The sequence below is a fragment of the Trachymyrmex septentrionalis genome, unplaced genomic scaffold (assembly GCF_001594115.1).
Source record: "Trachymyrmex septentrionalis isolate Tsep2-gDNA-1 unplaced genomic scaffold, Tsep1.0 scaffold210, whole genome shotgun sequence".
Lineage (NCBI taxonomy): Eukaryota > Metazoa > Arthropoda > Insecta > Hymenoptera > Formicidae > Trachymyrmex > Trachymyrmex septentrionalis.
In genome coordinates this window covers 137,654-163,281 of record NW_017305289.1, presented here as the reverse complement: position 1 = coordinate 163,281, position 25,628 = coordinate 137,654, and the positions used below count along the sequence as shown (strand labels likewise).

The 25,628-nt window shown below is 30.8% G+C and overlaps 2 protein-coding genes across 3 annotated transcripts in view; both read right to left on the bottom strand.

The window, feature by feature from the left end:
• Positions 1–961: 961 nt before the first annotated feature.
• Positions 962–18,477, bottom strand: LOC108748110 (multiple inositol polyphosphate phosphatase 1-like). Its single transcript, XM_018486117.1, has 9 exons — positions 18,182–18,477; positions 6,569–6,768; positions 5,863–5,994; positions 5,184–5,377; positions 3,996–4,106; positions 3,514–3,664; positions 2,925–3,135; positions 2,127–2,336; positions 962–1,640 (listed from the first exon to the last, which is right to left on the bottom strand). Exons 2-9 carry the CDS (start codon positions 6,744–6,746, stop codon positions 1,391–1,393), a joined length of 1,437 nt encoding a protein of 478 aa, XP_018341619.1. The 5' UTR covers positions 6,747–6,768; positions 18,182–18,477; the 3' UTR covers positions 962–1,390.
• A 966-nt stretch (positions 18,478–19,443) lies between these two features.
• LOC108748115 (multiple inositol polyphosphate phosphatase 1-like) overlaps positions 19,444–25,628 on the bottom strand; it is a 6,797-nt gene continuing 612 nt past the window's right edge. Inside the window, exons 2-10 of one of the 2 annotated variants that reach the window (XM_018486126.1) lie at positions 25,171–25,352; positions 24,946–25,077; positions 24,537–24,712; positions 22,081–22,197; positions 21,536–21,658; positions 21,051–21,183; positions 20,455–20,665; positions 20,076–20,279; positions 19,444–19,711 (exon numbers count right to left, since the gene is read on the bottom strand). In XM_018486126.1, the coding sequence (XP_018341628.1) occupies positions 19,546–19,711; positions 20,076–20,279; positions 20,455–20,665; positions 21,051–21,183; positions 21,536–21,658; positions 22,081–22,197; positions 24,537–24,712; positions 24,946–25,077; positions 25,171–25,342 (1,434 nt within the window). In that variant the 5' untranslated portion in view covers positions 25,343–25,352 and the 3' untranslated portion in view covers positions 19,444–19,545. Of the gene's footprint in view, positions 19,712–20,075; positions 20,280–20,454; positions 20,666–21,050; positions 21,184–21,535; positions 21,659–22,080; positions 22,198–24,536; positions 24,713–24,945; positions 25,078–25,170; positions 25,357–25,628 lie in introns of both variants that reach the window. The other variant, XM_018486125.1, reaches the window with a different exon arrangement.

The following is a 25,628-nucleotide window of genomic DNA, read 5'->3' as shown; positions in this document are numbered from 1 at the left end:
GATTATTTTGGAATTATCTTGATATCATAATAATTTCTTCTGCTTGGGTCGCTCAAATTCCGTTTTATTTTTGAAATTTTTTTATGTCGATAAGTTAGAAAATAATATAATTTAATGATAATTTATGACTGCGCATGCTCATTAATGTAGTTAGTTCCAAAAAACTTTGAAAAAAGTTAAAACTTATTAGAAAAAAATAAAGAAAAAAATAAAACAGCACACTCGAGCGATTTTCCTACTCAGAATATATTCCACGCATAAAAATACACAAATTTCCAAAATCACAGGAAAATCAGAATGGTGAGATGTTATATTAAATATTTACCGGCTACATCCTTTTCTTAGAATCTTTTATATATTGTTTGAAATATTATAAAATTCTAAGTTATAAAATTATTTAGAAATTCTGAAAAATTCTAAGCTTTATATAAACCTTTTGAAAAATTCTAGGAACAATTTTCATCGCAGGAATTTCTGTGTTCTTATACTTAGGACTCGCTAGAATATTAATAAACGCTTTTATTTATTTTTATCCATCTTCTATGTGCCAGGAATCGATACATTATACTGAAATGACAAACGCGCGACAGATTCAGTAAGTAAACTGCGTGCAATCGTAGTTATGTTATAACTTGCACGTCAGATTTTCCATGGATTAATTACGCGAGGGAATTGATATGCGAAATATATTCTAATTAAACTGACAATACTATAGGTTTCGGCAATGTTCTTGATTTGCGAGTGATTATATTTTTAGTTATGATTGTGTTATAATTAGAATAATAGTAATGGGCGTATATAAATAAAACATAAATATAATAAATATATATTTTAAAATACATTAGGACATTATTGTAAATTGGAAGAAATATACATATAACAATTCTATTATAATTCTTAGGCGTAAAATATGTAATAAAATAATATAGGCATAAATTATATATAAAGACAGGTTGAACATTATTACTACAATATTATATACTATTCGCATATATATAATGCGTGTAATATATGCTTGAAGTCACAAAATTAACACAGCTCTAAAAGCGGTACAATCGCTACAATTTAACGCTTTAATTTTCTGCGCGTTTCTTTTACTTCAAACGACGTCTGCAATTAAATTTTAAGGCGTAAAACTTGAAGCTTTAAACTCTAAACCGTAAGAAATTAATCAATCACAGTCGAATGTGAGGAGAATAATTGGCTATGATTGGTCAATTTATTACACCTTAAGGCTTAAGTTTTAAATCCTAAAATCTCATTGTAGACGCCGCTTTAACATGGAAAACATGAGTCTCCTATAAATATATCAATTTAAGGCTACTGAAGATCTCATTCGTACTCAGTATTTTACGACGTAACGCTAAGAAGTAAAACTAAGCTTAGGTATTTACAATTGTCGGTAACCAAGACGGACTAGAACAATAAAGCACACTAATAAGATGGCTATAGAATTAGGAAAGCTGGAGGATGCTGCGTTCGCCTTCCAGCAGATATCCAGCTTGCAATTTGACGCCAGCTCACCGAACTTGCTCTTCAGTAACTCCCAATCGCAAAGGCCCACCTGACAGCCATCGTACCGTACTGGTTTCTCTCCGAGATAAAATATCACTTTATTACGGTTATTAATGTCGTGACACCTGTAATATATTTTTTATAAAGATTAGAATTTGTTGATATTTTATTTAAAATGTTACGTATAACTGAGTTTTATACCAATTGACTGATTTTGATCAAAGATCATTTAATTGATTTCTTTTTATATAAAAGTTAATACGAGTTAAATCAAATTTAATTAACAATTTTATATTTAATTTGATAGTAGTTTTTGACACAACTTGAAAAATTTTAAATAGTAATAAAAAGACGAACACAATTTATAAGTAAAATTGTAATAAAGATAATGGAGTAAAAAATTGATATATGGTATATATATATATATATATATTATATATATAAACAAAAACATTTCAAAATTTGTGAATTAGATATTCTAATTTATACCAAACAATTAATTATTTATTATAAAATCGATCACAAAATGGATTGAATTGAAACAAATAATTTTCGAATAAATAATCGAAATAAAAGTTAATAAATGCGGAATAAGGGACGTGCATACTCACTTGTAAAATACTGCAATGAAATTCGCAGCGAAGGATGATATGATTGACGTGCGCCATTGACGTCTAGCCATCTCTTTGTAATTGTAGGCGGTCAATCGTGCCTGGTCTTCATTTATGCCCATTATGGTTAAAAGATTTTGCAGACTGATGATATCACTGAAATAGAAGATACCCGCGGGTTCGCCCGACATCTCGTCACGTGCTACATTCCTGATGAAAAAAAATAATACCTCTGAATTCTTCCATATTTTTTTTTCTTGTTAGATTACAAAGTGTAGTCTAATATCTAAATTTTAAGCGCTATCTTTTAGCGACTTTTCTTTTTACTCTGTACTCAGAATTTGCGAGTTTAATTCACACAAAAGTCAAGAAAAAATCAAAATGACTTAATTTTGATTCTTAATGTCAATAAACAGTCAAATTTTGTATCAAAATGATAAAAATCATCATTTTGACTTTCATGACGTCGAAATTGATTTGGTATATTTCTTAAGAAGTAGACATTTGCACGATTTTAAATATATAATTTTATTCCTCGGATTTTGACTTCCAAAATGGAAAAAAAATCGTTCAATTACGTTAACTTCAAACAAAAGTACATTTATTAAATATATCGTAGATTTGCGAATACGAGGAAATTTCAGAATGAATATGTATTAGGGTTAAGATATTTAAAAAAGATGTGATTATAGACGAAACGTCTGGTAACTTGAAATAAGAAATTTGATGGAGGCAGTTTTAAATAGAATTCTTATAATTAGCTGAGTGTAGGAAGCGAGATTCGTTGTGTTGCAATACCAGAAGTGTCGCATCATGTCATGCAACAGAGGACAACCCAAACGAGTATTAATATCCCGCCCATAGCCCGCTTTGTAATAGTAGTCGAGATCCTCTCTGTACTCCAAAATGCGGAGTTCCTCTTTGCTGAAGACGGCGCACCAAGGTGAAAGTTCGGTGACGGACCAGGCCTTTTGGTATCGACACGCGTCGTACATAGCATCGATCCTATCTAGAAATATTAGAGACCTTTCGAAAACGGAGATTTTTTAAGCTTTAAACTTTCTTTTTTTTAATTTAAATTTTGTTCATTTTTCAAAAGTTACAGCTGTTTGAATTTTGAAGTTCATAGCCCTACAAACTTTTGTTCCAACCCAACATTTCTGTCAATGTAGATTGACTTTAATCACGGTTCAATTTACTCTTCATCTTTTTCTAATTCTTAGAACTAAAGATAAACTAAGAAAAAGATAAATTAAATCGAGATTAATCTATGTTAGCAGAGACGAGTCAAATTTAATTTGCTCTTTCTTCAACAATTTAATCTTGTATAACATTAGTGTGTTTATTGAACGTAAATTAACAATAAACAATTAACGATTGTACGTACCAGCGGAAATATTGTACAGAAAACCGATTCGTCTGCTGACGTTTCTCAGAAGATTCTGGAACTCCGGTCCAGCGTCAAATCTGGTGCGTTCTATATTTTCGAACGATCCCTCATTCTCCTCATTTTTCCATACGCCACACGTTTTGTATGCCTGCGAGATTAATTAGGTCAGATTAAGATTAAATTTCCATTTGCCATTTCTATGCTTAATATAGGAGTTATGCAAGTACTTCACAGAACAATATCAAATAATTTGATTTGTGACATATTAGAATATTAGTGCACATTTTTTGTATAATATTAAAAATATTACACGAAAATATGCACTGATATTCTATATAATTATATCACAAATAAGATTAATTATTTTTAAATTAAAGTATATGCATCTAATGATAACAATTTAAAAATTTTATTATCGTTAAGCTTTATCATTATTTGTAAAGCTTGATTCTCTTATAGCGTATATAATTAAAACATACAGTAAGAAAGGTATCGTTCAAGGAACTCTCTTCCGGCAATACGGCAGTTGTGCTTCCGAACAGCCCTTCCATAAAAGATGTCATGCTATTGCGAGCATCGGTGGCACGAAACTGAAAATCAATCGTGTCCTATATTGCCTCGGCTGCTTCATGATTTGCTCGATACTTATTGACATTTGCTTAATGGAATCTAGTTAATTAACACCCACTTTAGACGATCTGTAATTTGCGTTGGAATTTCAGAGAAAATTCTATTTATTATTAAATACGCCACGTAACGTGGACACGTTCAAAAAATTAGAAAAGCTTTGCTTAATGGGACTTAATGACATTCGCTTAATCTATTTAATTGAAATCTATTTAATTAACGTTCTTTAGATGATCTATAATTCGCATTAGAAATAGATAGAATTAGAATAAGATTAAATATTCTCTTAATTCAATTAATTAATTTTATTAATTAATAAAATATATCACTGAATGCCAAGTATATTTGAAGAATCAGAAACGTTTTGCTTAATAGAATCTGTTTAATGCCAACTTTAGACGACCAATTCGTGTTAGAATTTAAGATAAAATATTCGTCCGGCCTCCATCTTCATAGGTTATCCAAATCTCGATTGCACATGTAACCCTCTACACGACAAACGAGACGTTTTATAGAGATGTACACTGTTAAATTCATAATGTCAAATTTTACTCACTTTAAGTTATGAGAAAAAGCTATATTAAATTTTATATTAGATTTTAATAAATATTTATTTGAATAGTGTCAAACGTTAATATAATAGTATATCTATAAAAATATATATGAATCTAATAATATTTGAGATGATGACGTATTTTTAATTCTCACACTTTTCAAATTTTATTAATTTGAATATTACAAAATCACGAAACGAGGAAAATATTGTTGAATTTGATACAAATTTTAAATTGATCTAAAAATTCTATTGATTAAATGTGATTAACTTTATTTATTTAAAATACGTCACGGAATGTGAAACACTTTCGAAAAATCAAAACAATGTATGAAATTAGAAAAGCTTTGCTTAAAAAGTTTTAAAAGTTAAAAAAAAGTTTTATTCTGAGATCTGTGTGAGCGAAGATGTATAGATAATCGGATTAAAACCAATATATATTGACGCATTTATACAGCAATTGACGTAAATAATTGTGAAGAGATACTTTGTAATTAGCGGCTGTAATGTTGTGAAAGTTGGGTTGTAACAGTTCTGGGAAATTGCTCTGCAACCTTCTCGCCAGTAGCTTCATGTCCTCCACTCCTTGCGGTGTTAGGACTTCCGCCCGCTGCGGCGACAAATATTCATCCGGCCTCCATCTTCGTAAGTTATCCAAATCTCGATTGCACATGTGACCCTCTGCACGACAAACGAAACGTTTTAAAAATTGAACGAAGAAAATCGTACATTATTAAATTCACAATGTCAAATTTTATTCACTTTGAGTTGTGAGAAGAAGATATATAGGTATATTAAACTTTAATAAATATTTATTTGATTAGTCCCAACTAAACGTTAATGTAATATTATATATCTATAAATTTAATATATTTATAAAAAAATATAATAGGAATCTAATCGAGATGAACACGTATGTTTAATTCTTACACTTTTTATTAATTTAAATATTGCACAATCACGAAACGAGGAAAATATTGTTGAACTTGATAGAAATAAATTGATCTAAAAATTGTTGGTGTCTATATTTAATATAGATTTAATAAATTTATGTACAACAGAATACGAAAAAAAAAATTAAAATCCATATAGGACGATATAAAAAATAGAGACAAAAAATTAAGAAAAAAAGTGTAAAAAATGCAGAAGAAAGAAGGAAAGGTTACCTTTGCGCTCTTCATGATTCTGGAGTATCTGCTCTTTGAGTTCAGTTAAAGAGACGATTTTGTCGATCTCCTGGATAGTCGGGCAACGGGTACCGTGTGTCGCGAGCATCCAGATTTGCACCGGTCGACAATCTGTCGAACAGAGGTGTTTAATAACAATTACAACCTTATCTTCTACCAAACTTCTAATATCAATTTTGTTTAATGAAAACAAAATCGTATTTTGTTCGTTAAAAATTTCAAGCCAAAATGTAAAAATAAATCCTTTTAATTAATTGATGATTGTTCTGATTAATACTAAAAATATAATAAAAAAATATTTCTTTATTTGAAATGAAGAAATATTCACAGGTCTAAAAGTATACTGATATCAGTTTTACTGACTTTCTTTTTTATCTACTCTTTTTCGCTGAAAGGCAAACTTTTATAGTTGCAAATATTACAATTTTTTCTCTCAATGTGAACTTCTTAAACAAGCAAGTACTGATCGTTTTGATGTTGATCAATGGTTGCTTTCAGCAGAGAAAGCAGCTTTGCAATTGTTGTAAAATTCTTGAATATGATTGATCTATATATTTGGATCTAATGAGAAGCTAAAGGCAAGACCAATCATATTAAAGAATTTTACAACAGTTGCAAAGCTACTTTTTCTGCTGAATGCAGCCATTGTTGAGAGGTCCAAGTCAATCCGACTTTCGATACTTACTGGGTAGTGTCTGGAACCGGGTCTTGCCACCGTGAACGAAGTGATAAGCGGTCTTCGTGGCCATGTACAGGTACGGATTATCTTCGTCCGCAAAGCAGAAATCGACATCGCGTGCGAGCACATGGACGCTCGGTGAAGCCAGAAACGATGCGACCAACAATACCAACAATGCGGACATTATGCAGTGAAAGTCGCTGCTTCTGCGATAAGAATAATAATAAGGATGATAACTCTGCCAACGAATAAATAGAATTAGCCACGTCCGATGTGGAAATCAAAAAAATGTAGAAGACCACCTATTGTCTAAACCGGAAGTGCGAGATTTCTTTTAAAGCTTCGATTTATGTTAAATGTAAGAGGCATTATGAAATATTGAATGACAGGATTACGTAAGGATATATTTTTATGGTAAATGATATAAAGTGTTTGACGTAAAGCGAGTTATTAATTGTATAAAAATCAGCAATAAAATATACATAAATTAACATAGTCGTAGCTTATTTCGAGCTTATAATTAAACTGACTTTAAATTAATACAATTCACATAACAATGTAAATAATATCCATTTTATTGTAGACTTGAATCATTCGATTTGAGAGTTTAATTGTTACGAATATTTTATGATATTCTGTAGAACGAAAAGAAGTATTAAAATAATACAATTAGTGTGTGAATGAGAAATACAGATTCAAATTCTAACTTACGTTAATTTATATAAAATACTGTAATTAAAGATCTTAATCAGAGATCTGATCAAATACATTAAAATTAAGAATTGTCTGTTACTCGTTTGAAAATTGACTGATGTGATGTGTAGATCAAATAAAAGTAAGTCAATAAAATCGAATATAAAAACAAGTCTGTTTAAAACTATGATAATTTATGTTCACGTATGTTGTCCAATATGTTAAAATAAGAGATGTCCAATAACTCAATATCTTTCATTAAATTTAACCGTTTTTTTTGTTCTTTAATATGAATCATTTCAGAAATATTTCTTTTGCGATAATTCTTTTCAAAATCAAGTATACTAACTTTTTGTCAATTAAAATTATGATTTGTTTCAGTGATATGTTTCGTGATTACTAAGTGTTTGGACTGGTCTAATTTTATATTATTGCGATGTTCTTTAATTCTTGTCTGTAGTTGTAATTGAAGGACATCATGTTAATCTACTTTTGACCGAAGTATTTCATTTTTCTTATTTTATGTAATCTGTCTTAATACATTTTGACATTCGAATCTTATATGAATTGACATTAATGGTTTATAAATATTTCATTATATGCGCTATCTAATTGATACGTTAATTTAATAATTTTGCTTTATACACTGAAGAAGGCTTTGTAAGCCGAAACGTTTGTAATTTTATATATATTTTTTTATTATTTTATTAATTATATTTCTCTCTCTCGATTATTATATAGTATTTACACTGTTATATTAATTGTATTAATTTAAAGTCAATCTAATTATAAGCTCGAAATAAGCCACAACTTTATTAATTTATTTTGAAAATATACAAGCATTTTTACTCTAATATACATAAATAAATTATATAACAAAAGATATTCTGGTGAAACACTTTGAAAAAGTTGCAATACTTTTTGAAAATATTGAGAAAGTCTATAATGGCTATATCTTTTCTAAAATTTGTATACATACATACATATGCGATTTTTTAAATATTTTACACTGATTATGTGAGAAAAAAATGGTTGCAATTACCATGCATAATTTAACTGTAATTGTAGTCATGTTCAGTGTTAACTATATATTTATAGTTGTTTTAGTTATGCAAGTTATTGTTGCTTCAACTATATTACGATCATTATAACTATGATATTCACGCAACTGTATTGTGAAAGTGATTGTTTCTTTATTTTTCTTCTTCATTTTTTCTTTATTTTTTTTTCTACACACATTTAGTCATTATTACCACGTAAATAGTAAGCGAATATTAAGAAAATGATCATATTTATCATACAAGATGATGCATGAAATGTCATGCTATCTAATTATCTCATTAAAATTACACTTGTACAGTTTTTTAACTCTATGTGAGCAAATCCTGTATTTCGTGGAAATTCTATTAGATATGGCATCATTGGTTGGAATTGAGCGGAGATGAAGCTTTGTACGAATTTTATTAAAAATAAATATATTATATGGAAAGCAAATGGTTTCTTTTTATATGCCATTCTACATTTCACAAACTGTTGCGTGTGCCTTTATCTTCACCTAATTTCAACTAATGATGCCACATCTAACAGGATTTCCACGAAGTACAAAATTTACTTATAGTTAAAAAATGATATTTCACGAGTAATTTTTAACGAGGTAATTAAATGGCATGACATTTTGTATGCCACTCTGTAATTGCAATTGCTTTTTAATTTACTGCCTATTACATATAAAATTTTTTATTTTCCATTCATATACCCACACAGCACTGAATATCACCAGATTGCGGTTAGAACATTATATTTGAAATCTGAAATATTCTAGTGACAATCTCAGAAACATTCTAGCAATGGTAGCAGAATGTCTTGTGTCCGTATCTGACAATATTCTAAAGACATTCAGTAATTTCTGGAATGTTCTATAATACACAACACGGAAAGTCACCAGAATGTCGCCAGAATATTTCAAATAGAATTTTATATAAAATATTTCATTTGAAATATTTCTGCGAACATCCAGAAATGCACTTCTGCACTTCTGAATGTCACCAGAATGTGGCCAGAATATTACATTTGAAATCTGAAATATTCTGGTAATGATCTCAGAAACATTCTGGCAATGGTAGCAGAATGTCTTGTCTATGTCTGTATCTAGTACAATAATATTCTGAAGACGTAGACAGTAATTGTTTACGTCGATGGCAGCGTTTGATGGAACGTGCTATGAACGCTATTTAATTATATCATCTATCATTGTTTATACGTCTATAATGAATGATGAAGATAGAATGATACAAATTAGCGCTGATATATACAGTTTCTCCAAATGCACAGCCGATATATAATTATAATAATAATAAAACCCGACGCATCACTTTGCAAGAATAAATTCCTTCATGTAAAACATTCAGAAAGATTGGAAACGAAATGTCTCTAAAATATTTTATTCGCAATATTCTTAAATACTTCAAGTAAAATATCGCTAGATTATTTTATACGAAACGTTCAGAAAGATTGGAAGCGAGATCTTTCAAGAATATTTTAAAATAATATAATATTTCAAATAAAATAATGTAATATTTCAAATAAAATAATGTAATATTTCAAATGGAATGTCTCTAAAATATTTTATTCGCAATATTCTTAAATATTTCAAATAAAATGTCGCTAGACTTTTTCATATGAAACATTCAGAAACATTTAAAACAAAATATCTCTAGAACATTAACAGAACATTACAAATGTAATATTTCTAATAGAATGTCTCTAGAATATTTTAAATGAAATGTTCTATATGCAATGTCTCTAGATGTTTGCAGAAATATTTCAAATTAAATATTCTAAAGACACGAAATATTTTGACGACATTCTAGTAACATTTGGTGCTGTATGGATACATATTTCGATCTTTTATAGATAATTATATTAATGTTTAAAATTATTATAATTTGCAATAGAACATTGATTTTTATTGTTTGTAAAATTATAAATATATACTATAAGATTACACTATTACTAACAATATTACAGTAATAATTTAAAAAATGGAGGTTCTAAAATTGTGATTTTATCATGTAATTATAGTTACAAATACCAAATACTTTTCTCTCAAATTAATAAAAATTACAAGATTAAATTCTGTAATATAAAAAAAATTTATAGATTTTGAAGAAATTTAAAAAGTATTTTTTAGAAATCTTTCTAAATTTAAAATATATACAATTCTTAAAAATATTATATTATAAGATATCCTATACATATAAGGGTCTTTTTTTTTGGCTGAACTCCTTACATTCCTTTCATCTCCCTCTCTCTCTCTCTCTCTCTCTCTCTCTCTCTCTCCTTCTTCTTCTTCTCCTTCTCCTCCAAAATGTAAAAAAAAGAAGAAAGATTAACTGAAAGAAATTCAGCTAAAAAAATAAGCTTTTTTACTAGAATTTTTTTGCAGAGTATAAATTAGGATACGTACATTAATAATGTTTAGGAACAGATTTTAAACGTCATCATTTAGAATTTAACACATGTACTGAATTTATCTATGTTCCCACAATATCAACGCAAGCTTTAAGCAATAAATATATCACAAGTTTTGCAGTTTATTTATAGATAATACTGCAAGTTCTGCGATATATTTAGATAATGCCTCAATCTCTCCAGGATTTCTTTGAAAATTTCACATGAAATAAATTTTCGATGGTGAATTTCTCGCTGATCCTGACGCGGAACGTCGAGGGACCTGTTCGTGGAAAAACTATTTTCCTTTCGCGTCCCTCGGACCGTCGTAAACCTACATTTCGCCGCCGGCTGACGACATCGCGGAATGTAACTTATTACCAACTCGAGGAGAGCTAGCGTAACGATGTAGTCGCTCTGGCGATTACATAACCGGAAGTGTGTTCGCGCGCGTATTCGCGCTCATTCGCGCCGAGAACTGCCGTGGCGAAGTATTAACGCGATAAATTAGCGAGAAGATGATAACGGGTGAAACGCGGACTCGCGAGAGTCACCGCAGCATTTCAAACTTGATTTCTTCTTATCTCTTTTATCTGTTCGATCTTTTAAATCGTTGAACGTGGCGCTCCACGCGAGAAGCTATCCAAAGCAGAACGGTACAGATTTACATCAAAATGACGTGAAAATTAATTGAAAAAAAAGTAACTCTTTTAACCCTTTGAGACTCTCGTGCATTGTAATATACATCAAATTTGAAGACATCTCCGGTGAAAATTTTTCTTATAACTTTTATACAAATTGAAACATTTTTCAAAAATACTCAGAAATATTCGGAAAGTTTACATCTTCTCTCAGAATTTTTCATACATGTGAATTCTGAAATGTTCTGAGATTTCTCATTCTATAATTAAAAAAAAATATTTTTTAATTTTTTAGAATTTTATAACATTTCATCAGAAATTATATTTACAAAAAATCTTAGAAATCTGTTACGATATTTCATAATTAATATATATGGAAAATTCTGAGAAAAGATGTAGATTTTCTGAGAAGTGTTCCAATTTGTGTAAAAAAATGTGATAAAGTTACAAAATGATATAGAAATTCTGAAAAATTCTGAGAAAAATTTTCACCAGAGATATTATTTTATTCTATCAACCTCATCTGAGATCTGATGCACATAATAATGTATATGTTGGAAAAATAGTCAAAATTTTGAAAAAATTAATTGTTTATTATGAATAACTTATTAAAATGTGCAAGAATTGAATTAAAAGAATTTTTTTTAACTTGCAGTTCCAATAAAATTAGGCCTGAAGATGTTAATAATCACTTTCGGGGTCGTTTGGATGTCATCATGACCTTTTGTTCTACATCCTAGATAGAACACTGAGTCATAATGATTCCATATGAACTTCATTTGTCGATTTCCAGTAAACATCAATTAAACAGTATCACAGCGTTGGTATTATAATTTCACACTCAACAGTATAAATAGAATATAATACATATGTTACGTAATAGTTACATTGTTGAGCATGAAATTATAAAAGTGCCTCTTTATAATTTCATACATACGCAAAACGTAATTCGCAAACGCAGATGCAGAATGAAAATTTGCTTTTTAATTTGTTTTTTCATTATCTGCAGTTGGTTTTTATCTGCGTATATATTTTGCGTGCGGTGATCGTCATTCTGTGTTAACATTTGCAAACTACATTTTACGATTGTCGAATTATATAGAAACATAATATTGATATATTCTGTTATTGGCAGATGATGTTTACTGGATCATATCATATCATGTACTTAAGTGATAAAGTTATGACGATGTTTTTATGATATTATTACTTAACTTTTATGTTTTACACCTAGGCGGGTTTGATATCTCGATTCCGAACATAATATCGAAAAGCGCGAAAGGAAAAGTTGTAGGGTTTGAAGAGGACCAACAGACGAGCTACTAAAATTTTGAGTTCCGGGCTTTATTGAGCCCAAATGGGCATACAACTTTTATTTGAAACATTTTTCCCAAAACTAGTAGTTTTAATTTTTTGTATCACTTTTGCAATATAGAACATTTGCTCACTTTTGTAACTTTCATCTCGTTTCAAGATAAAATAACCGACCTCTTGTGCTGTATGGGATTCAAAGGGCTTTCGTGGACTCTGAGGCTTCAACTTCCGCGAGAGGGTGATTATTATATTATATACGTGGGAGCTGAATGCGAAGGCCAAGGCCGCCGTGAAAGAGAAACGTGATAGTAAAATTACGTCGTGCGCATTACACAATAGTCGTGAGAGAAACCGGTTTTCAGAGTCCGGACAAGAGAATGAGCATCCTCGGTGTAACATTACAATCGTCTTCGGGATCTTGTGAACGACGAAACGCCATCACTCGGTCCAGAAATAGCCTGGACGTAATAGTTGACGATAACGTAATTGGCAACGGCGCGATTAATGGAGAGACTTCTTTTGCTTCTTATACGGTCGCCATGCCACATACTTGGCCTACTTATACTTAATTTCTTCGTCGTTCGCGAGTACTGTGCAAGTACCGTCGCCGCCTCTAACGTCGGCTGCAATCTCGTTTCAATGCGAAATCCATTACGTTGCCTCGAGCGTTGCTTCGATGATGGTATAAACCGCTCGCGGCGTGTATCAGGAAAATTATTTGCAATTTATTACAAAGATGTTACTTATAAAGGACATATAATTAAGCTTGTTATTATATAAGTGAATATCGATTATAATGGTTAAATAGTTACTTTCTAATTCTTTGGAATCTCACGCTAAAGAGTGAAAATTGCTAGCCAGTCTTGAAAACGAGTGGTTCAATTTTCAATCTCTAGGTCCGGTTCTATCAATGTAAGATTAATTTTAATCTTGGTTTAATTTACTTAAGAATTAGAAAAAGATGGACAGTAAATTAAACCGAGATTGAAGTTAATCTTACATTGGTGAAACTGAAGAGATTTTACCCTTCAAAATGAGATTTACCTTAAAAGTTTTAGAGAGTAGATAAGTTTTAAAAATATGGATGTTAATTTAACATTATGCAGTGTCTATATACGTAATTCTCACCGTATTGGTGTTAATATTAACACCAGCATCTCAAGTAGAACACAAAAGTAATAATAATCAGAGAGAGAGAGAGAGAGAGAGAGAGAGAGAGAGAGAGAGGGGGGGGAGAGAGATATTATAACCTAACATCATCATGACCTTATTTTTATTACTTCTACATATACCTAAGTTTATTTTTAAAATGACGTCCTATAATATCATTACGACTTAATTATGACTGTGTTCTATCAGGAAAAAAAGGTGTTAGAATTAAAAAAAATCCTTAATTTTTATATCAATACCACATGATGATGTCGACATTCTACAAATATCATCAACACCATCATGTTGTGAAGAAAACCCATAGTATTAAATCCACACACTTTTTTTTAGTGTAATTTATATAATAGAATAGAATAGAATGAATTATAATTAATTATCACGCAAAAGAAAAAGAAAAATAAAAGAAAGGAAAAGATGAAAAAATTACTGTAAAACGAAAAAGAGATCAGAATAATTAATAAAAAGAAAAAAAAGAAAATTTAGGATATTCGAGAAAGACTAACAGAGAAAAGAAAAGAAAGAATTGAGTAATAAATATGGGAAACCAGATCTTTTAATGGCAAATTCAATGACTTTAAATCGTGAAAAGCGCGTCCTAAATAAATAAATAGCTTTATGTTAAAATATTACGACGACATTGTGCTTTAAAAAGACGTGCAGCCTGGATAAGGAAATATGAATATTAATATCGAAGAAAATGCAGCCACTATGCACGGATGACGGCAGAAATGTGCAACGCAAATACAGCTGACGTGTGCTCACGCGTGAGAGGACATTTGCTGCAATGACAGGAAAGAATGGCCAGCTACGGTTATTATTATTGTCATTTTATGAATAAACAGCAAATTACGGACGGTCATCCTTCGCCTGCGAAACAAGAATCGTAACAAAATAATCGAAGCGTCGCATTCTATGAAACGAGAGGATATAAGAGAATTCGTACATTAAATTTATACGCGTTAGCCAATGATTCACGATTTTTTTTTCATCGACTGATTTTATTTGCGATATATTCTGCGAAAGAGAGATTGCAAAGTTCTCCTTGGTTGTCTTTTAGACGTACTTGTTATAGTTTCTGAATCCTTGAATATCTCTTTAGACTCTAGACAATTGTTGTTATTCTATTGTTACTCTGCTCTGAGGAACATTTTTTTTCAGATAATTTTTTTTTAATTTTTATATAAATCAAATTTTTCAAAATTTTTATATAATTTTATAACCTTTTAGAAAATTTCTCCGATTCTTTTATATGAATTGGAACTTTTCAAAAATGCTCTGAGAAAGCCTACATTTTTCTATAATTCTTTATATACCCGTGAGTTCTGAAATATTGTGAGATTTCTTATTTAATCCGAAGAAATCGGATAAAGAATATTTTGTTAGAATTCTCTTCATGAATTTAAAATTCGAAAAATTCTTAAAACTAAGAGATGTAACGAGAATTTCTTTATTTGTTCAGAATTCTTTTAAAATCATTTATGAATTCTCTCAAATTCTATCTTGACTTTCTGCATTCTCTTCGAAGTTTCTTCATGCGATTCTTTCTAACTTCTTTAGAGTGAAATCTCACTCTAAGGAATGAAAATTGAGCCAGTCTTAAAAAATAGTGATTCAATTTTCAATCTTTAAGACTCATTTCCAATGTAAGATTAACTTTAATCTCAGTCCAATTTACTGTTCATCTTTTTCTAATTCTTACGTCCGTTTCTACCTCCAATGTATTGTAGTTAAAATTTAATTTCGGTTTAATTAACTCTTCATCTTTTCCCAGTTCTAAGAATTAAAAAAGGACCAAGAGTTAAGACGAACCGAGATTAAAGTTACTTTACATTGACAGGAACGGGCATTGAAGCTAGAAAAAGCTGAAGACATAATCGAGATTAAAACCACCATTGGTAGAAAACGGACGTAAGAGTGAGAGTTGACTCTTCAGAGCGAGATTTTCGCTCTAAAAGTTTCAGAGAGTTAAGCATCTATTTTTTTTCAATTAGGCTGAGTGTTTTCCAGCAGAGATTCCTTCTCGATTGCGGGATATCATGCACGGCAATAAATGTCGGTACGATAGACGGCGCGCGCTCGCGACAATTGTTCACGAAAGTAGGACGACGACGTTGGTCACGCTCGACGGTTCTTGGTGCAGGAGAGCAGCGGTAATTATTCGCGCGTATTTATTCGCTTGCAGTAGAATCCCGTTCGATATCGGTGATCGGCCTTTCCTTGAATTCCTTGAATTACGACGACGGAAGCAAACTTACGACGTATTTTCGCGCCAACCAAGTTGCGAGAATTCGCGAAATCTCGATCACGTGCACGCGAACGAGGGAAGAGGACAGAACGACGCACGATTCGCCGCGTGATATTTAATCCGGAGTGCGAATTAAATCATCTCTCGCATGCGTTGAAGCACGATATGGTAATTTCATACGTTAACTCGGAGGTTGCGAATCGAGCGTTTCCGGATTAATTCACCGAGCGTCGTCTAAGAATCGTACCGTCCGGAGAATTCTATTGTAAATGGACTGTAAAAATTTCAGACTGAGGTTCTCAGAGCGTTAAGTCAGTTTCGGAAACCCCGGACTGAGGGTTCGTGAGAAGTTTATTATTCATTTAAAATTTTTGACAGTTAATATTGAGAAAATAAAAAAGGCGGGTAACTCTGACGATCTATTGAATCATTCAAAGTCGAGCTATTTATACTATATATAATATTTATCTCCAGCGTTTGAATGCTTGACGATTTATATCTTTAGGGTTTATCAAGATTAATAAAATTCATGGAAGATTCCAATGAATGGAATATTAGATTGAATCATCAACAAAGTATCGATTCGAGATCAAGATTAATAATTCAAGCTTAAAAATTAAGATTAATAATTCACGAAGAATATCAATTTGAGTTCAAGATTAATAATTCAGGATTAAAAATCAAGATCAATAATTCAACAAAAGCATCAATTTGAGATCAAGATTAATAATTTAATTTTGTATTTAAGGTGTTTAATATCTACTTAAATTATAAAGTTAAATTATATTCAATTTGTGTTATTTTTAAAGTCGCCACTGTTTTCTTTCAATACATTAATTTAACTAAAAATTATAATGGAGTTAATGGAGTTAAACAGTTTAATTCGAGAAAATGTATTACATATTGCTTAAATCTAATTTATTATTTACTGAGTGAAGACATTAATACGTAAACGTTGTTTATTTGGAAACTAATTACAGAAATGGATTGACATTTGACACAGGAGGTTAAAAATAACAAAATGTTATTTAATTCAAGAGATTAAATTAATATTTCTTTGATATTTAATAGTGTAAGATCGAAATGATTAACACAGAAGAAGAGCTTAAAAGATTCAAAAGTAAATTTGTGAATGGATATTTCATACAAGAAGGTTTTTCTAATTCTAATATTTTAATTTCTTCTAATTTCCTTTTAATTCTGATACTCTGAAAATATTTTATTACGTGAAAATTATATTCTATCTTCTTTCGATACAACTTCAGATCTTCGCGGCACAGACTTGTGAGAAACATGGAAGCATATCAAATAATCATTATTTCACTTCGTTTCTATCAGATTGATTCATCAATATTGACCCACGCGGACCCACCTTAACCGGATATGTCTTGTTTATCTTCGTTAATATATTCCCCTATACACTCCTAAATTCTTTGACCCATTTTTCGGAACACCTTTTATTTTCCAATACTACACTGAGAAAAAAATAGCCTAAATTTAAATAAATATTTATTTGAATACTGCCAACTAAATATTTACTTACAATAAATAAATATTTACTTAATAAAAAGAAGCGATTGTTAAATCAAATTGATGTTTTTTGTACCAAATAAAGATATTTTTATATTTAATAAATATTTAGTTGGTACTATTCAAATAAATAATTTATTGAAATTTAGGATATATTTTTTCCTCAGTTGTCTTGTTTCCGCAGCTGTCTGTTAAAGATTGTTTGGCCTAAATTAAAAAAAAAAAAATGCTTAGACAGCACGCATGTCTAAAATCAGGATGTAAGACATCTTAAAACGATTTTGGCATGATTTTGATCCAAAGTTATTCCATTTGATCATATTTTAAATTTCTTAATGAACTGAGAAAAAAAATTTAAATCTTAACACGTATATTTTTCAATAATACTAACTTAATCTGCTTACAGTAAATAGATATTTACTAAAAGATGATAATTAAATCAAACTACTATTCAAACAAATATTTATTAAAATTTAGTACATTTTTTTTAGTATATTAATATCTGTTATTAAAGCACGATTAAAACGTTAATGATAAGCAAAGCAGTCGAGAATTCAAGTTGTTCGCATTACGTACGAGATTGAGAAATGCTTGTGATCGCGGAAAAGTATCCAAGAGGGATATCCGGGACGTCGAAGAGACAGAGGCTTAGGATCAGAAGACCGACACTCGGGAACTCAAAGTTCAAGGGGGACACGGCCGATCGGGCTTGACGAAACCTGCTCGACGGAAGGCTGGGCAATGAATTGCGACACGGACGTAATTGACGTCGGGCGGATGGACTGCCTCGAATGTAAACAACGTAAACGTGCGCACCTTCGCGATCGCGAGGTAGCGTTCAACAAGCCGCCGTTCGCCGCGGCGGTTCGTGTTGCACTGCCGCGCGAGGTCGTCGAGCCACGTTGCCTCCTAGGTAACCAACAGGCACCTAGACCGGTGCCTGGTGGTCTCACGTTCGAAACACGCGATCTCTTCGACCCATCAGTTAACGCGACCTGGTTAAGGACCTGGTTAGGGCGTCGCCACTCTTGCCCCAGTTATTAGCTAGAATAGATAGAGTCTCGCAAAGTGAATAAGTAATTAAGAACATCACGAGAACTCTAAAAATCGTGCGAGAGGAATATGTAATGCGATGATCGTGCAAAAGAACATGACAAGGCGTAGGTTTAATTAAAAAAGGCTAGTTAATTGGAATAGATCTTTCTCCTCTTTATTGATCAAACAAGTGGTTATTGTATGTACCGCAATACGAATTACAGCTTATGCTTTAGTTTAACCTTCTTTGTTTCAATTTAGGACAGTGCGAAAGGGAGAAGTGTCTTTTATTGCTTCGTTCAAGTGATTTGAATGAGTCGGGAATTTATGTATTTGTATCACAATTGTGTGTTTTCGTATCGCAACTTTTTCATTGGGACTGCGTCTCAATTTTACTTTAAAGTCTAATAATAAACTTTATTAGTATTATATATAGACGGATTTATTAAGATTATATATGTGAATACACAACAAGTAAGAGTTTAATGCCTATTCGAAGTTGGATTTTAGATGCTTTTAAATAATTTCTAAATGTGAATTTATATACTAAATATGTAGTAATTTATATAGAAATTGTTTAAAAGTATCTATAAGATTCAGTTTCGACCACATTAAACTCTTATTTGTTAAAGTCTAATGTTTTGCTAAAAAAAATTAAAGAAAAATGGAAAGATCTTTAATTCATCATCTTTTTTGACAAACAAGTGTCTATTACATTTATCTTATTTTTTTAAGAGAGAAGCTTCTTTTATTGCCTCTAAGTTTGAATAAAGTCGAAAATTTCTAATTGTACAACTGTATAGTTCTTCCTTTCATGACATCAGAACTTTTCAATTGCGTTCTAATTTTGCTTTAAAGCGTTCAACATTTCGCATAAAAAATAATGGAAAGACAGTTATGTTAATTTACAACTTTTTTTTACAAATTTCCATGCTGCAATTGGCCGCGATAGCACCCAACTTCTTCTTCAGCTGCATCCAATCGCAGACTCCGTCTTTACAGCCTTCGATGATCAAGGGATTCTCATTTAGATAGAAGGCGACTTTAAAAGTAGCATCGCTCGCGTTGCATCTAATAGATATATTATATATATATATATATATATAATAATGAATAATATACTATATATGAAGTAAAATGGATAAAAAAAGAATTATTCTGTCAAGAAAAACAACCAAGTATCTTTCGATTTTAGCAAACTTTGGATATGTTAAAATATAAACAAAAATAAGAAACACGTTTTTTTTTCTATATTTAACACATCTAAAATTTAAAATCGGATGGAAGTATTTTTGTAAGAAAGAACTAAAAATTAGAAGAACTGTTGGATTTGCGTGAGGATTGAAATTCTTAATATCAAGATTGCTTTTCTTAATTCTCTTTGAATTTCTCAATGCAATTCGTGAAGTATCGTAAAGTATCTTGGCGATGTTACCTGTGGAAGACCGCCGCAAAATTCGCGGCAAACGGCACTAACTGAGAAATCCTCCAATTTCTGTAATTCATGTCTCGGAAGTTTGTGGCTGTGAGCGGTACAGGGTTTTGGGCAATTCCCATCGCGGTGAGGAACAACGTCATCATCTGCGAGTGCGTAAAGTAGAACACACCCTTTGGCTCGTCGCCATTCATCTCCAATTTTCTGTAGGATTTTAGTTAAAAAGAGAGATATCAAAAAGAAAGATCTTTCGAAAATTTTTTGAAGGAGCCACACGACGCAGTTCTCCGAGTGATGGCCTGACAACATCCATAGGATGTCTTCTGGACATCCTTAGGACATCTTTTGAAGAATTGTGTTGTATGAGGAGTTTACTTACGTGAAATGATCGACCATGTCCCGAATGAGGTAACATCCTAACTGGCTGTTGATTTCCTCTCCCGGACCGCCGTTGTAATAATAAAAGAGATCTGCCTCGTATTCAAGAACTCGCATTTCATCGTCGGTGAATACATAGCACCAAGGCGATGGTTTGTTCAGGAGCAAAGTTCTCTCGAAGCGACACGCGTCGTAAAATAGAAATATATCCTCTGAAATTATTATACTATTGTATATAATAAGAAATTACCCTATTGATAATAATTGGCAACTGATGATTGACTTTTGATAATATTAGCCTGCGAATTTACACGTTCGGATCATTATCTGAATAAATTTTCATGTTTTTGAAATGCCAAACACGAATCCGCTTTTCAAATTTAACGATCACATCACAATTTTAAGAAAAATGACGTCAAAAGGGAGAAAACCATGATTTTGAGGGTTTTCACGACAGTTCTTTCCTCGACAATAAATTTTTTTCTAAATTTTGTTTGTAAACATAAATAAAAAATGGCTAAAATTGTTACAATTTTTTGACAGGCAGTATAATTAATAATTTAAAAACAACTGATCTTCTGGTGAGTGATTATTCACCTTTACTGATGTTCAGGAGACCCAAACGTTGACTGACATCCGCCAAAACTTTTGCCATTTCCGGGCCGTTAATAAACGCTTTCACTTCCTTGTTAATGCCCCTACTTTTCCAGGATGTACAATTGGCATACAGCTATTTTAAGTAATTAACATAAGAAGTAAATATTTGTGGCATATTTTCCTATTATAACATCTCTTGATGCGTTTTAGATATGATGTGTGAGAAGAGAAAGAAAACTTAACAATTTATTGAGAACGTATTTCTAATCTTTCAGACGTTTCTCGTTACATTGCACGGCAAGTAAAATTTTTAAACAAATTGTTATAAAAGAAATTGTATTAAGAAGGACTACGAGCCAAATTAACAAATTTAATGTGCGTAATATAATACAAATAACATTAAATATAAATAAAAATATACAAATTGTGATGTCTGAAAAGAACTTTAACAAAAGATGGGGGGGGGGGGTTGATTTGATAATTACCTTTAATAAAGTATCATTGACGATCGGCACTACTTCAAACTTGATTGATGTGTTACTGGCAGCTTCTCTTAAAAGAGGAATATGCTGCACGGTGATGTTTTGTTGTATGTGTATCAATTCATTCTAGAAGATAAAAATAAAAAGATATAATGTCATTAAAGCAATAAAATATTTTTTTCATACAATACTCTTAAAATAGAGGATTATAAATGAAAGGTGGTTATATTTTAATGATTTTACTGAATGATTGTACAATATATTGTGAAAAGAAAAATACAGTACGAATTTATTAGGAATAAATCGATTTTTAATCGACACACATTAATGTTTTTTTAATAACATGTTGTTGATTATAACATATTACTAATATAAATTAAACCGGTATTTGCATTAATTGTTTTTACATACTGATATGTTTCTAAAAAGATTACTCTTTTACTAAGCTGATTGAAACTTCCAGTCATACGAATAACGATTCTCTGAATCGTTACTTCACTTGCCGTGTATTTTCATAGAAAGTACAGTTTACGATTTATTAACATTACCATATGCAGTGAAGTGTCGTTTATCATTGGTAATATTTTTTTGGAACTAATGTTAAAAGTTCTTTCTACGAAGGATCGCATGCTTGCGATGGTGCGTTGCGTAGCCGTTGATCTAAACTGGAATATAAACGTCAGATTGATAAAAGATCTATTCATTAATAGTAGAGGAGACTAGGGACAATTGCAACGGAAGTAACAATGCGTATATCTTTTAAATGATAAGAGATAAGATGATCATATGAAGAACAAAAATAATTGATATCGAAGCTTGCATCTGCCTCATGTCATCAATCGCACATGCGCCGCATGTAAAAGAAGTTATATGTATTGTGCTCGGACAAGCCACGTAAGTTTACGATTTTATACTTCTTTGCTTTAAACTTTCGAATAAAATGCTTTTTATTGTATTTTTATTTTATTAATTCTAAAATACATTTTGTCAAGCTAAATATATGCATGTCTTTTTTTGATATTTTTAAGTGGGTTCGAATATATTCATATAAATTTTGACAACATTGGTTTCGGGTTAAAGTACTGTATCGCTATACTGAGAAAAAATATAATCAATTTTAATAAATAGTTAGTTCAATATTGTCAACTAACATTTACTTATAGTAAATAAATATTTGTTCAGTAAAAAAAAAAATTGTTAAATCAAATTAACATTTCTTGTATCAAATAAATATATCTTTATATTTAATAAATATTTAGTTGGCAGTATTCAACTAAATATTTATTAAAATTGACTATATTTTTTTTCAGTTGTAGGGTACATTGTGACATCATTACAATTAACAATAAAGAAGAGCCGTTCATCTCAAATTTTGACAAAAGTACTCTGAATCGATACGTTTTCGCGTAACATAAAGATTTGACAAGAAAAAAGTATTGCTCTGCTTCGTGAACCGAAATATTCTGAGTTAAAGTTGACGATTATTCAGATAGGAAATCTGTCTCATCGCAGCCAAATACTGTGATGTGAGCACGCACATTTTATACTGTACGATCATGTGCAAATGCGTTGTAAGTATTATATTTCTTATTTTAATAGATATTATTCACTGCTTTACAAACACAAATTCACTGCTTTAAAAATAAATTATCTGTTTTGAAATACAAACTTACTGCTTTTTGATAGCAAATTTACTGTTTTAAAAACAATAATAATATAATTTTTGTTTTATTGTAGAACAGATAATTTATTTTTAAAGTATTAAATTTGTGTTTTTAAAGCAGTGAATTTTTGTTTTAGAACAGATAATTTGTTTTTAGAATATGTTACAACTTTTCCTAGCTTTGTTTCATTTTTCCCCAAATCGGAGCAAGATGTACTAATTCGGACTTTTACTCATAAATAGATTAAAATTACATCTTTTTGTAAATAATACCATAAATCTAAATAGTTGTTGCTTCATGTTGCATTAAAAAAAATAAACATATATGTTACAAATAAAGAAATATGTATATATATATATATATTTCTAAATATTGATACAATTGTCCCTAGTCTCCCCTGTTATAATTAATAATATAAATAATCAAAGCCTTAAACGGTCTAGCTGGATTTTAAATACTTCTATGATTCTGTATGAATTTATATACTATGTATGTAATCCTTTTTGAAACGTGCGCTGAAATGATTTTTCGGTCTTGAAACGCTAATTCTACTAAACTATCGCAGTAATATCACGAGTTAAAATTGATTAGCAATTTAACAATTTTTTCATGCTTTTTTGCATCTTTGAAACGATCTTAATTATGTTGAATGACATATTAAAATCTGTAAATAATTAATTCATATTGCGAAAAATATTACCTCGGCCGGGAGTCGAACCCGAATCTCTTGCATTCCGTGCGAGCCTCGGTAATCTAAAGGCTTAGGACGCTCGCACGGAATGCAAGAGATCTGGATTCCACGCTCGGCTGACGTAATATTTTTTGCAATAAGAATCAATTATTTACAGATTTTAATATGTCATTCAGTATAATTAAGATCGTTTTAAAGATGTGAAAAAACATCAAAAATTGTTAAATTGTTAGTCAATTTTAACTCGTGATATTACTATAGTTTAGTAAAATTAGCGTTTCAAGATCGAAAAATCATTTCGACGCGCGTTTCAAAAAGGACTACATACGAAATAAATTCACACAGAATCATAGAACCATTTAAGATCCAGCTAGACCATTTAAGGCTTTGATTGCTGTAGTTTGTGTTATTACTTATAATAATATATAATACAGTTCTATAACATGTTATATTATAAATAATATTAATAAAATGTGAAATACAAATTACTTATATATTAAATTAAATTTTTTTTTTTTTATATTATTTATTAATTTTATTGATTATATTAGTTAATTTTACATTAACCTATTATATTTTATATCGTATTTTATGATCGTAATATAACAAGAAAAAAAGAAACCAAAAATCAAACTTCTCAAATTATTACCTTGAAATTCTTAGTCACGTTCCAGTCGAACAACATCGGCAATTTGGCTCTGATTCTTTCGGCGAGTGACGCCAAATCTTTTTCACCCTGTATTGCCAAATACTTTCCCTTTCCCGGGACCAGCTCGGGGTAGGGCTTCCAATTCTTTAGATCCATCTTTTCGTATCGAGATGCACCTACGGGAAAATAAATTTTAAAAAGGGGACTATCACCCCTATTTATATTATAATAATCAACGTTTTTATATTTTATTTTCATCTGTGTCAAAATGTAAATCAATCCATTTCCATTAAGATTCCATTGCTCTTTTATCTAATAGCGCATCTTTTTATCTTCCAATTTGATTCGAAGAACACACAACAAACGATTATTAGTCAGAATGTAAAAACCTTGGGATCTTCTCACTCACAAGTTTCGAATACGTTGTTTGTTATTATATAATCTCGAATGTACGTGAGATTCAAAATCTGCGCGATTACAGACTCGCCAGGATATCGCGTCCCATGTCTGATCAGCATCCATATCTGCGTCGGTTCGCAGTCTGAAAATTCCGATTATGTCCGTTTTGATGAAGTTGGAAATCCTTGCAAATATTCGGCAGCGCTTCTCTTGTTGTACAGTGATAAATACTCACTCGTTAGAGTCATAGTTTCTCCGGTATCATTATAAACGTAAGAATACGGGGTTTTAGTGCCGGTGTAAGGATAAAAGCTCCTGTTAACGGAGTGACAGCTCAGAGGATTTCCTAACACTGCGCTTTCCGCCAGGCATATCACGATAATGGAAAAGCAGAGTTTTCCACACATCTTGCAAATCCTAACTATTTAAACGAGAAAAGAGGGAACTGTTGACAGACTTTAATCACATTTTCTGGAAATAATAAAGCGATAGGGCTAGTCTTTCAAGCAAATAAATCTAACGTGAGAAAGTAATGTCTCAATGTAATAACATACAAATTGTTGAAATTAATCAGCTGTCATTTTTAAATACATTTAGTTATTGAAAAAATAAAAATTTCTCTAAAAGGAGAAAAGCCTGCAACTTTTAATAGATATAATTTAATTAATTTTATTATTATTATTATAAATAAAA